This window comes from Pristiophorus japonicus, chromosome 2 (genome assembly GCF_044704955.1).
Source record: "Pristiophorus japonicus isolate sPriJap1 chromosome 2, sPriJap1.hap1, whole genome shotgun sequence".
NCBI lineage: Eukaryota > Metazoa > Chordata > Chondrichthyes > Pristiophoridae > Pristiophorus > Pristiophorus japonicus.
Genome location: NC_091978.1, coordinates 314,653,784 through 314,668,523, shown reverse-complemented (window position 1 = coordinate 314,668,523; position 14,740 = coordinate 314,653,784). Strand labels below are relative to the sequence as shown.

Genomic DNA, 14,740 nt, shown 5'->3' with positions numbered 1-14,740 from the left:
TCTCCTCCTCTCTCTCCCCCCCCCCCATCTCCTCCTCTCTCTTCCCCCCCCCCATCTCCTCCTCTCTCCACCCCCCCCCATCTCCTCCTCTCTCCCCCCTCCATCTCCTTCTCTCTCTCCCCCCCCCCATCTCCTCCTCTCTCTCTCTCCCCCCATCTCCTCCTCTCTCTCTCTCTCTCTCTCCCCCCATCTCCTCCTCTCTCTCTCTCCCACCCGATCTCCCCCTCTCTCCCCCCCACCCGATCTCCCCCTCTATCTCCCCGATCTCCCCTCCAGTCCTTCTCCCTCCAATCACCCCTCGTCTCACTCTCCATCTCCCATCTCTCCCCGTGTCCCTCTCTCTCTACCCACCCACATCCCCTCCCTCCCCCGTCTTTCTCCCTCCAATCTTGCCCCCTCTCTCACTCCCCGATTCCCCGTCCCTTTCTCTCACTCTCTCTCGCCCAATCCCTCATCTCACCCCTTTCTTTCCCCCAAGCTTCTTCAGGGCCTTGATCCACGGAGCTGAACAAAACATGTGCGCTGCACTGCACGGCATTGGCATGCATGGCTGGACCTCGGTGCCTGTGCGCATGCGCAGAAGGGGATGGAGTGCGCGTGCGCAAAAAGGGGCGGGTCGACAGCACGCATGTGCAGAAGGAAACAAAAATGTTCATGCAGATAATTGCTTCAATATTTAAAGTGTCGATAATTAAAGCATAATTATGGAAACCTTTAAGATAAAACAGTATCCTGCCATATTTCTTAAATTAAGACATACCCTACCAATTTGAATAATTATTTAACCTTGTGACAAGAATAGTGCTGCAATGAATACTGACTTAACACCATCTATTCTCATTACACTGTCCTACTAGCGTAGCTGGAAATGCTGAATTCAAGCTGCCCTAAACATTGCTTTGATAGTAAACAGAACATCTGTGAACTAGGGAAGTTAGAGGACCTTGCAAAGCACTAAACACCTTCACAACAACTAATACAGATCTTGTACTGTAACTTACACATAATTTACAAATTCCATTATATAAAACTTCATAAAACATACACTTAATAATATTTATATCAGAAGTTGAACTTTGATAGTGCTGACTGCCTTTCTTACTGCTCTTATCAGCAGTCGAGGGACAACTTTTCTAATTCGAGCAGCTTGTTCTTTTCTAAATCATTTAAAGAAACTCTCCTCCTCCCCCCCCCTCCCCACCAATCAAAACTCTTCCCCCCCCCACCCCCCACCCCCTCCCGATCAAAAGTCCCCCCGCACCAACCTGTTTCTTGTAGCCCTCAGAGTGGATTGAGTCTTGAACTTGATTTATAAAGTCCAAAAGGGATATTATCTTTAGGCATTAATGCTTTGAAATTTCTTGACATAGATGTGATCAGTGACACAAACCAGTAGCTTCATTCCCCCAGTATTGTGTCTCGAAGAATTCCGCCGCAAACGTGCTGTATGACTCCTGGTGCTGATCTGGTGGACCGGTCTCGAGCCGCGCCCCCCGGGCTCCTCCAGCTCCTGCTCCCTCGAGCACCCCGCGCACACACTCTGTCAACTGAACGGGAGGGGCAGCACTGGCAGCAGAGGATGCAGGCAATGGGGGATGCGAGAGGCTACAACAATGAACTGGTGAGAGCACGGGAAGGCAGCGGCCGGCCTGTGCGGCAGGCCACTCGGTCCGGGATAGGGGCGGCGAACATCGCATCGTCCCCTTGGCCAGGGATAGGGTTGCCCGGAGCCAGTACACGCTGCAAGGGCCAGGAGCCACTGCGCACACGCGCAGCTGCCAGCACTCTTTTCGGCGCAGGGCTGTAGCTCCGCCCCTCGCTGTTTCTGCTGCGCTGCACCAAGTCCCAAGGATGCCTGATCAGCGTGGAGAATACCACGGTAAGGATTGGCGCGCTTTTTGTTCCAGAAAATTGGCGGACCTCACGGAGATGCGCCGTTCTAAGGGTCGGTGGAAACTTGGGCCCAAAAGAACAGCAGTTTAAAAAAATCCAGTTTAAATGGCATTTAAAAAAATATATTCAAGTTTAAACAAAAAAACATTTAAACTGCAGATACTGAAAATCTGAAACAATAACAGAAAACTGGAAGCACTCAGGTCAGTCAACCCCTGTGGAGAGAAGAGACAAGTTAACATTTCAAGTAATGAAGGATCTACATCAGTAATGTTAACTCATCTCTTCTCTCAAAATTTTCTCAATGACCTTCTGAGTGTTTCCAGCATTGAATTTTCCAGTTTCAACTGAGGTGAAATTACAGAATGCCCTTCAAAACAGAAGCAGAAACAAGACACACAGCAGGAAAACATGCTTGAATGCTTTGTCACTGAATGAAAATGGGTTCAAGTAAAAGTACATACATTGGAGCAATAGTTGTCAATAGGGCCTAGAAATTCAGTGCCTCCTATTGAGCGCAAACGACTTTTCGCCCGGGTACGGCTAATGACTCTTGCTAAATTCCATGGGGGGTTTAGTGGCTGCGGTAACCCACAGCACCCCGCTCTGTCGCTGATGATGTCATCACTGTGCGCAGCACCCCGTTATCACCCTGGAACAAAAATTGGGGAGCACCCTCTGAAGTTGCAGCGGGCGATGCAAACGACAGCTTCAGGCGACATGAACCAGACTGTAGGCCTCTCGCGGGGCACGACTAAAAGGGAGGTGGCGGCCACATTAAAAAAAACTGACATTTTGCTTTGACGCCCCATTGGCGCTTCAATCACGGGGTCCATTTCATCCCTGCAGAGTTTGCAGCTTGGGTCCTAAGAACCCCTCCTATGCGGCAGCGCTACACGGCCCAGAAAGGACTTCACTTCCTTTCTGGGGTGGTAACCTGAATTTTGAGAGCGGGGCGGGACTTCCACGCCTGCCGCAGAAGGTCCCGCCTCCCGAATGTTGCCGCCCCCAAACGGGGCGCAACGGAATTTCACCCCCAAGTTATTTTAAAACAATGTCATCACAGCCTCAACATAAATCTCTACATCATTACAATGACTCAAAACTGCATCATATAATAAAACATAAACCTCTTCAAAATGTACTCGAGGGCTCAGCCTCAGTCATTATAGCGTACAAATATATTTTGTTAGCATGTTTTTCCTCATGAAATAGATTTCTCATTCATTTTTGATTATGCTCAAATTCATATTCAATCACTTATAGACAAACTGTTCTGTGTAATGGGTTTTTTGCATGATCTGAGCCAGCTTTCGATTTATGCGACTTGGTACGGAGAGATGTGCGCACCTCAGGCCTCTTGCTGTGGCAATTCCCTTCCCTGTTTTATGGCTCCCCAATTGAGCAATTGCTTGATGTGACCTTGCTCTGCTTTCAAACTTTAGGTCAGCCAAGCTAAGTAAATTTTATAATGCTTCACTCTGGGAGTCACCACAAAAAGGTGTACAGATCAGAGAATCGGGAGTGGACATTACCAGTAACTTAGAAGCACTGCAAATCAACCAGTGACTTCCACATCCAATTCTGCAATATGTGTTGAGTGCAGCCTCTCTAAATTTGCCCTAGCATATTTACTATTTTAAGTGTCCTTTGTTGTAACAACACATTTGTGCTGAATAATCAGACCTGTATTTTGTGTTTTTCTTTGCTTTCCTAAATGTAATTGTTTGAAAAAAAGACACTAATAAGTTTTAAAAAACCTAAACACCTTCCATATTAAAGCTGAGTATCCTGAAAACAGTTGTTTTCTCCCCCATTCCTCCCCATAAAATGTGAAATGCACCCAACCCGAACATGACATCCAATGCCATTTTTACAGCAGTGGATCATAAGGCATCCGAGTGTCCTGCTGTTGAGAGGCATCGATCTCCAGCTTCCCTCGCTCCCCCCCCACCCCGATTGCCAACTGGAGCCGACCCCAATGGTCACTGGCCGTGGCCTTTTGCCACTAGTGCTCCCTCCCGCCTGCCCACCGGCCAACCAGGCTGTCCCTTGGTTGGCTGTCGGGTGGGAGGCGGAGTTACAATATACAAATACTGCTCTGCCATTATGATCGGCGGGATCTCCACATCCCTGGCCTTCCCAGGTTTTTAGGCCTTACCCGCATCCTCTCCACAAATATCTATCTATGTTCACATGTTATTAACTGCCATTTCTGCAAGATATCTGTGTAAGTTCTGGTCACCATATAATAAAAAGGATACAGAGACACTAGAGAAGGTGCAAAAAGAATTACAAGGATGATACCAGAACTATACGGTTATATCCATCAGGAAAGGATGAATAGGGTAGGTCCCTTTTGAAAAGAGAAGAGCGGGGAGTGACCTAATACAGGTCTTCAAAATTCTGAAAGGTTCTGATAAGAGTAGACACAGAGGGAGTATTTCCACTTGTGGGGAACAGCAAAATTAGAGGCCATCAATATAAGATGGTCACCAAAAAATCAAATAGGGAATTCAGAAGAAACTACTGGGAGTAGTTGAGGCAAATAGTATAGTTGCATTTAAGGGGAGGCTTGACAAGCATATGAGGGAGAAGGGAATAGAGGGTTATGCTGATAGAGTTAGATGAGGAAGGATGGGATGAGGTTCGAGTGGAACATAAATGGCGGCATGGATTAGCTGGGCCAAATGGCCTGTTTCTGTGCTGCATATCCTATGTAATTCTATATATCAGAGGCAACCATGAACTCATACTCCACCAAGGAATCAATACCCTCAGGAGAGGAAGTGGCAAGAGAAGAATATTGGTGAAAGAGAGAGACATTCTACAGTGTAAAAATAAATTGCATTTATATAGTATCTCTAACATAATAAATTGTCCCAAAGTGCTTCACAAAGATAAAACCAGACACAGATCAATGATGGGAAATGGGCTGTGAGAAGTAACCAAAGAAATGATGTAAGCGGCAAGTTCTGAATAGGCTTTTTCAGAGTGAGAGACCGAGGTAGCTGAAAGCTCTGCAAAAAATCTAATCAAAATGCTGCAGTAAGTGCTGCAGGTTTAATTTTGAAAGCTCCCAAAATTAATTTTTGTTGTAATTTTATTTTTTGAGGGCATGAATCCTTCTAATTTCCCCAGGTCATGCAGTCAAGAGCCCAGGTAACCTGCTTCCAGGACTCCACAAATGTTACTCTAAGTAAGCAACCGAAGTGGTGTGATAGCAGCATAGGGATAACTTTTCTTCCAATTTTTGCTACTATTACTCCACAATAGTGTGGCTAACACAGGCAATTCAGTAGGAGAGGAATCCGCCCTCCTCACGTTACTGGTTTGCTGAGTTACTGCAAAGCACTGAAGCTTCTTGCAACTCTACTTTTCCCTATTTGAAAAACACGACACTTTGTGTACAAACGTAATATTTTGAAATAAACAAACACTAAATTTTCAAAATTATCGAGCTACATGGCCAACTTTAGATACTACTAATTCAGTAACAAGTAGTGAGCAATGTTCGAGTAAGCAGGTTGGATCAATTTATAATTAAGGATAGTAGATTAAAGTCTCAGGATCTTCAAAAAGCTGATTATAAAGCTTTAATCCTTTATATCAACTTCAAAATTTTACACACATAATCTGCAGGTCAAAACCCAAAAATCAAAAGAACATGTGCAAAATTTTGAAGGCAAAATAAAAAGTAACCTTTTTATTTCGCATTTTAGGAGTAATCTTTTTAAATACTGTATCTGAAATCAAACAACTCACTTCTATTTATCATGCTTTAAAATTAACAATTTTTCCTAATTTATAAAGCTGCTCTTTATAGCAAAGATAAAAATTTAATTATGTGCCTCTCATTGTATTTGGATTTCCAGAAGGCATTCGATAAGGTGCCACATAAAAAGTTCCTGCACAAGATAAAGGTTCACGAGGTTGCGGGTCATACATTAAGCATGGATAGAGGATTGGCTAACAGAAAACAGAGAGTCGGGATGTTTGGGTCATTTTCCGGTTGGCAATCGGTAACTAGTGGGGTGCCCCAGGGATCGGTGTCAATCTAACTCAAAACTGGATAAACAATCGGTGAACAAAATGAAGCCTGGATTTTGAGTTACACGGGGTTCAAAATTGGCCAGGAGTTGCTCAGTTTTTTTTTGGAGCAACTTGATTTTTCTAAAAATCCCCATTTTGCAAATTCAATTTGCGCCAGTGTAAGTGCGTTAGGATTTTTAAAATTTTGTTTTTTTTTCCAAAAGGGGGCGTTACCAGCCACCTATGCCCATTTTGGCCATTTAGGCCACTTTGGCCAGCTAATAGTTACTCCAAACTAACTTAGACCAGCGTATGTGGCCACTTGTGATTATACTGGGCCAAAATTGAGCCCATATTATCTAAATAAAGTCTACTTCAATAAATAAGATATTCACTCAGTGTTCCTCCATCACTTATGTTCTTCTTTCACAATAGCAACAGGTAAATAGACTTGACAAATGGTCACCACTATTAACAAGAGACAAAATATATTTACATAATTTTTTCAAAATATCCAAATAAAAAATAGAAATAAATAAGTCCTACTCTACCCGAGAAGGCAGCAGACCGGCCTGTGCGGTAGGCCACTTGGCCTGGGATAGGGGCGGGACGCACCAGCAGCCAGTATGATGATCATCATCATCCCACTTTTCAAAGTGATTTGACGGACTCAATGGATATATTCCAAATAATTGTGCGTATGATCTTTCCCAACAACAAAAAATACAATTGACAAAGTCAATCTTTTCCGAATTGAGCTTGCTCTTTCCCCAAATGACACGATCTCGATGTCCAATCCGAACGAGACATTTTCTCCTGCACCAAGAACATTTCTCCTGCTTCTGCCTCTCAGGCCAGGCATATCGGCAAAGTCAATCTATTCCGAATCGAGCTTGCTCTTTCCCCGAGTGGCACAATCTCGATGTCCAGTCCGAGCGAGGCGCTTAGTCCTGCATCTGTCTCTCAGGTCAGGCATACCTCTAACTAGCAACAATTATGCCAAATTCCCACGATGCAGCACGCACACAGAGGCTGGGGGCAGGAGCCACTGCGCATGCACGCACACTCCAACGCGCATGTGCAGACATCCCGGCACAGTTTTCAGCGCGGGACGCTAGCTCCAGCCCCGAACCGACTGGCCATGCTGCGTGAAGACCTGGGAGAGGCCGGACAGCACCCAAAGTGGAGACCGATTTTTTCAGAGCACTTTTCCATGCAGAAAGTCGGCGCATCTCTGGTGAGTGCACTGAAAAAAGGAGTGGGCCAATTTTGAGCCCAAAGACACTAAGAAAGGAAAAAAGTGTGCATTTTCCATGAAGTAAAATTCAAAAAACAAATAAAACCTAAGTGATCTATATCTATAGATGAATAAAACTAGTCAGATGAACATTTAATAGTTTAAAGGTTATCTTTTTCTGGTTATGTGGTTAGACAACACAATAAAAACTATTTATATGGTGGAAGACTATCATCTTACAACAAAAGGGAGTCCACAACAGAGATACACACAGTTAGTCACAAACTATTAATTGACAGTTCACCGTAGATCCACTATTGACTAAGCAGTTAATATTGTCCGTTAAGATTATGCCTAATAATTACGATACCTTTGGTTTAGTGTATATCTGGCAGCTAAATAGGATTAATGCCATATATTGTATCTGTTTTCACGGTAGAAGGCACTAAAAGCATTCCAATAATAGTAGAAAATCAGGGAGCAAAAGAGACAGAGGACATTAAAACAATTATCAGGACAGAAAAAGTACTAGCCAAACTAATGGGAACTAAAGGATGACAAGTCCCCTGGACCTGATGATCTGCATCCTAGGGTCTTAAAAGAAATAGCTGCAGAGATAGTGGATGCATTGGTTGTAATCTTCCAAAATTCCCGAGATTCTGAGAAGGTCCTAGTGGATTGAAAAACCGCAAATATAACGCCCTTATTCAAGAAAGGAGGGAGACAGAAAGCAGGAAACTATCGGCCAGTTAGCCCAACATCTGTCAATGGGATCCATTATTCTCCTTCTTAGGCTGTCCCTCGGAGTCGAGGATGACTTGCTTCCGCACTAAAAATGAGTTCTCAGGTGACTGAAGAGTCCAATGCGTGACCGACAGTCTCTGTCACAGGTGGGGCAGACGGTGGTTGGAGGAACGGGTGGGTGGGGTGACTGGATTGCCACGCGCTCCTTGTGCAGTCGACCTTTGACTTCAGCTTGCTCGCAGCAATGAGACTCGAGGCGTTCAGTGCCTTCCCGAATGCTTTTCCCCACTTTGGGCAGTCTTGGGCCAGGTATTCCCAGGGGATGTTGCACTTTTTCAAGGAGGCTTTGAGGGTATCCTTGAAGCGTTTTCTCTGCCCACCTGGGGCTCGCTTGCTGTGTCGAAGCTCCGAGTTGAGCGTTTGTTTCAGGAGTCTCATGTCAGCCATGCGGACAATGTGGCCCGTCCAATGGAGCTGATCGAGCGTGGTCAATGCTTCGATGCTGGGGATGTTGGCCTGACACTAATGTTGGTGCGCCTATCCTGCCAATGGATTTGCAGGATCTTGCGGAGGCAGCGTGGTATTTTCCATACCTCAAGAGCCTACTGTCAACAAGGGCAGATATCAACGACGAGATCCAACACCGCCTTCAGTGTGCCAGTGCAGCCTTTGGTCGCCTGAGGAAGAGAGTGTTTGAAGACCAGGACCTCAAACTCAGCACCAAGCCCATGGTCGACAGGGCAGTAGTGATACCCGCCCTCCTATATGGCTCAGAGATGTGGAATATGTACAGCAGGCACCTCAAATCCATTATTAAGAAAGTAATAGCAGGACATTTAGAAAATCATAATACAATCAATCAGAGTCAACATGGTTTTATGAAAGAGAAATCGTGTTTGACAAATTTATTAGAGTTTTTTGAGGATGTAACGAGCAAGGGGAACCAGTAGATGTCGTGGATTTGGATTTCCAAAAGGCATTCGATAAGGTGCCACATAAAAGATTACTAAACAAGATTAAAGCTCATGATGTTGGGGATAATATATTAGCATGGATGGAGGATTGGCTAACTAACAGAAAACAGAGAGTTGGGCTAAATGGGTCAATTTTAGATTGGCAAGCTGTAACTCGTGGGGTGCCACAGGGATCAGTGCTGAGGCCGCAACTATTTACAATCTATATTACTGACTTGGATGAAGGGACCGAGTGTATTGTAGCCAAATTTGCTGACGATACAAAGATAGGTGGGAAAGCAAGTTGTGAGGAGGACACAAAGGGTCTGCAAAGCGATATAGACAATTTAAGTGAGTGGGCAAAAAATTGGCAGATGGAGTATAATGTGGGAAAATGTGAGGTTATCTACTTTGGTAGGAAGAATAGAAAAGGAAAAATATTTCATCCCATTTAAACACAAACATGCATTTTAAGTTTCTAAATTACCAGTTTACTAGGGGAGGTGGGGGAAGAAAATTCTACCACATTTTTACATCCATAACTTACTCTATTATTTATGGGTCTCAGCAGAATGTGCAACGACTTAAATAACAGACACCATAATTACCACTACCCACATTGATTCTTGAAATTACAAGACCTTGGGGATGTTAGCTTCTTTCAAAATATATAAGGTTTTTCACTATTCTATGGTACAGGTGCAGCGTCCAAAATCCTGACTTCCAGAATTCGGACCGATCGGTGGCAGGGTCGTCCGGTATCCGTAAAATGTTCTGGAATCCGGACCAATCGGTGGCAGGGTTGTCCGGTATCCGTAAAATGTGAATCCGGACCCGCCGACCTCGGGCCTCGTCTCACCTTGCCGCCGCTGCTGCCCTTACCTCGGGGCCTCCTCACCGGCCTGCTCCAACACCTCCTCTGCGACGGGGCCCGCAGGCCCGAACACTTCCTCGGCAGTGGGGCCCGCCGGCCCGAATAACTCCTCGACGGCGGGGCCCGCCCGAACACCTCCTCCATGGCGGGGCCCGCCCAAATACCTCCTCCATGACGGGGCCCGCCAGAACACCTCCTCCATGGCGAGGCCCGCCCGAACACCTCCTCCATGGAGAGGCCCACCCGAACACCTCCTCCATGGCAGGACCCTGCTCAAATAGCTCCACCTTGGCGGGGCCACGCCTAAACAGCCCCACCTCAGCGGGGCCCTGCCCGAACAGCTCCTCGACGGCGGGGCCCGCCCGAACAGCTCCTCGACGGCGGGGCCCGCCCGAACAGCTCATCGACGGCGGGGCCCGTCCGAACGCAGAATCCGGAACGGCCTTAGTCCCAAGGGTTCCGGATTCTGGACACTGCACCTGTACTACACCCATCAAGTATCACCTTAATAAAATATTTTAGAGATTACAATTTCCGATGTACAGTATATCAAATTATTATTCGTCAATTCAGACTTCCCAATACCCCAAAATTTTCTCAAGATTCAGTTGCCAATTTGCATTAGTTTAGTTAAGATGCACTGCTGTATCAATTTCAGTGAATGTACAATAATGCCACACCAGCTAAGCAGTGCCTACAGTCCAAGAAGCTATCAATGCCTCATTAGCCAACCAAATGCTACCACAAATCACCTAATATTTAATAATATAAATGAGGCATTATCATACACAGGTTTTCATTTTTAAAACAACAAGCCCACAATACATTTTGGAAAAGTCTTAACTCGACAAGGAACTGATTGCCACTGATATCATTGCTCACTTTACAATTACAATGAATGATTGGCAGTTAGTTTTCATTTTTCTCATTTGAGTATTGAGTATTGTGTGTTCAGTTATTTAGGCGATCTGGATTGCTACGACGGCCCTTTCCTGCTAAAAGCTATGGGTAGAAGAAGTTGCCATTAACTTATATTTCCCATTAAAAAAAACTGAAGAAGATGAAGGAGGGAGGAGTCGTATGGGAAATAGACAATTATATAAAATGTATGATGTCTCTCTTATAAGCTGATACAATCTAAATATATGAATTGCATCTTTTCAACTTGCCCAATATAAATCTGAATATTTCTTACTAACTGGAAGCTCATGAGGGCAAATTTGACATATGGCTGTTCAAAAATTCAAAACATGCCAACAAAGCAATCACGTGTGCAAAAAGCCATCATATTCGTAAACAGATGACAAATATATGGATATAAAAATTCTTATTTTTAAAACCAAATCAAAAAAAAGTTGTGCATCATGCCACATGGGTTAACTAAGTGACCACTGAGTGCTCTAACCAGAAGAGCAAGAAAATATTCAAATTAAAAACTAAGCACATGATGAAACTTCATCTCTGGATTTTACGCATCTTGCCTTTACTCTTAATAAAATGGAGGCTTGATAAATCAAACTTAATTACAATAACAATTATCTGAAGAGAGACTGAATCCAATTAGGGATAACATTTAAACACTTTTAAATAGGCTTTTGTAGTTTAGATAAAGGGATAGCAACATTAGTGTAATTATTTGTTGCATTTAAATTGTTAATGCTGCCTCCTTTATCCTGGTGGCAGAATCAGAGGCCAACACACTGTGCCACAGACTAAATGTTTTAGCAATGCAATTGCAGGGAGCCAGCATATGTCTTCACTCTCCCACAATCTGAACTACGGAAGCACTAAATATAAATGGACCGTTACAATTTAGGAAAAAATTGAAAGGAGCAAGACTGTGTCAAGTGAATGTTTGACCTTCAAACTACCAATCCTGGTTAGCAGTTAAATGCCACTATTTTAACTAAATCAGAAAAAAGGAATTATGTTTTCAAAAGAAACACAATTCTCATTTCAATTCAAAACCAATTTATCTATAATGGATGAGATTTTTCTAATGCAATGAGTAGTTCCCCTTCTGCCGATGCTTTCAAAGTCAAAGTAGAGTGTTAAACAAAACAGGTGTGCAACTGTTTCGGCACTGAACTTAGAACATAAGAAATAGGAGCAGCAGTAGGCCACCTGACCCCTCGAGCCTACTCCGCCATTTAATAAGATCATGTCCCATCACTCTGGGCTGGATGTAAACACAGGCACCAAAGGTGGAAGGGCAACATGCTAAACAACTGTGCCAGGGATGGCAACTTTGACAGGAATTTGCTTTTTGTCAATTTTTTTTTAAAGACTCCATTGAAACAGTATTTGTTGACAATCCATTGAGACTGATTCGAAAAAGATCTACTAAATAAAAATAATCTATCAAAAAGACTTACCGTGTGATACCCTCTTGGTAATGGTGGCTTTCCCACAGGATAAGGATCCACAGTGTCGATGATTGTTTGCCGCTCCCCTTTCTGGTTAATTTTTTTAAATCGCCTACGAGATTGTCTGTGAGAAGCTTGCCGCTGAAAATATTCCTCATTTTCATCCATGTAGTCCACCTTCAAACAAACAAGCAGCTTTAATAACAATTATTTGAAACAAGCTTCTAAAATCTTCAACACCTACTATTTGAGAGAATCACAGATGAATTTGCCAAATCAATGGTGATTAGTGAAATGCAGTAGCAATATCTGGCAATATTTTGATCTGTATTAGGGAAGCACAGTTTATTTCAGAGAAAAGGATGCAAAGCTTCTCAAGAGAAAATGACATGGAAAACCCATAATAATAAGCACTCCCAGTGCCAAACCAGATACCATACATTTTTTGAAGATTCACTACACTTTCTGTTTTCCTCCTCGGTCATATATCTTCCAGACTACTAGACAATGTACTTTGAGTGCCAAAAGCAAAGTGCAAAAACAACATTCTTTTCACAATCCACCATATTTCATTATGACAATGCATACCAAGCATTTCTCCAGCCCAGAAATTTAGAGAGTTTGCATCCAACATTGCATTTCTACCAGCAAGGATTAAACCACCAGGTATTGGAATTGCTTTGCACCATAAACATTTATTCAATCTGAAGATCTACTGCGCAGATATTGATATAAAATACTAACTAAAACTATTCAGCCTCATGAGTTTAGCTACTATTGAGCTTGTATTGTGAAATAAAACAGAAATTCAATTATAATTTAAACTCTAGGGCATTTCTAATCTTGATACCTGATTTATTTGCCAAAAATAATCTGATTATATTAAAACTAGGAGTGATTAAAATGATCAAATGGATCAATTATAACAGTATAGTTTATATAAATACAATTGATTGTAAACCAAAGTTAATTAGTTGATTGTAGGCTGCTCCAAAACAGGCTTGTCCAAATGTTCAGTCTTCATGAGCTGAAGTAAGCAGACCACATATAAATTTGAAATTAATGCTTCTATTAACTTGTTTGTAACTCAGGCTGGCAATACAAAGAGATCTTGGTGTTCAAGTTAAAGATTCATCAATCAATGAGTGCAGAAAGAAAATCTTTCCAAATCTGCAAATCTGTAAAATCAGTGCAGTAAAAAGAAATATCAGCATAGAATAGATGTCTGAAGTTGCCACGGCTAAACAGGCCAGATAGGTTGAAGGCCCCAGGTTTAAAGCCTCCATGACCAGCACATAAAACAATACTTACCCATGTTGCATAAAATATGGGTAATTTTTTGAGGGGATTAAAGATAATGGTCTAGATTTTCCTGAAAACTTGCACCATAGTAATGGTACATCTGTGTGTACCCCATTATGGCACAGAAGTTCCAATAAATTATTGCATGATTTATGCCATACCATAATTACCTGGGACTTATACGCCGATCCGTCGAGACCCTCACCGAAACAGTCAATAATAGCTTTTCCCTGCTGCCCATCAAAATCAATGACGATTGCAATTTTGCTGAATTCACATTGCTTTGCTGGCAATTAGCCCATTACAGAATGGCACGAGGGCTAATCATGGGACCCAAACAGAGGGTATATCAATTTGGTTATGCAGGTAGTGCCTCCTGCGAGCTCGACTCCTCTCTTGCTGCTCCCTTCTCTGCTAACTGCCTGCAGGTCTCTCCACAGCAGGCTGTTGCTGCTGATGATTATCTTGCTCCTCGCCAAAGGTCCAATCTAAGGTAGCCATGGTGCCATCCATCCTGATCTCGAATCTCAATATCTTTAATGTGCACAAATTAGCCTCTCACTACAAGTACTCTCAACAAACCCTTTACCAGTGGTAGGTAAGAAAGCAACTGTGAGCACTGACTACTGCTGTATTTGCCTGTCTTTTAATGAGCCCCATAAATTGCCGTTCTCTTCTCGCCTTGGTTTCAATGGCGAATTTCATGAAACCTGGGAAACCCGTGCATGTGCTGTTAAATTTAAATGCCAGTTAAAATTGTTGAAATTCACCGATTAAATATTTAAATCACTAACCCGCCTCTCCGGAAGGGCTACACACATGCAGCTGAATGTGCCTACTTGGTCATCTGCCCTAATTTCTCCTTCTGTGGCTTGGTGTCAAATTTATTTTGTCTCATAATACTCCTGTGAAGAGACTTTGGGCGAGTTAATTCATTAAAGGAGCTATATAAATCCAAGTTGTTGTTATTGAGTTAAACACACAAGTTGCCATGTTGGAGCCGTCTTTTGGATGTGTTGATGTTTTCCACGACTTTGACACCCTCACTTGCACCAGAATCCACCCGCTCCTCATGTTGGGGTCAAGTATTGGGCCGCGCCTAGAATGGCGCAGCCCCGCCTGATTTCCACGCTCAAAACCGCACCTAAAACTTACCTCGGTATTCTCCCCACTGCTGGAACGTTCTGGACCTTGGCGCAGCGCAGCACAAGCTGTGGGGGGAGGAGCCAGATCCCGGCGCTGAAAACAGTGTCGGGACCGCTGCACATGCGCGCTAGAGTGTGCGTGCATGTGCAGTAGCTCCAAGCGCCCGAGGCTGTGTGGGAGGGACCTGAATGGG

The 14,740-nt window shown here is 43.6% G+C and overlaps 1 protein-coding gene across 1 annotated transcript in view; it reads right to left on the bottom strand.

Moving 5' to 3' along the window:
• rapgef2b (Rap guanine nucleotide exchange factor 2b) overlaps window positions 1-14,740 on the bottom strand; it is a 710,204-nt gene that overhangs the window by 357,501 nt on the left and 337,963 nt on the right. Inside the window, exon 6 of the mRNA XM_070871784.1 lies at window positions 12,109-12,276. Coding sequence (XP_070727885.1) covers window positions 12,109-12,276 — 168 coding nt within the window. The remainder of the gene's footprint in view (window positions 1-12,108; window positions 12,277-14,740) is intronic.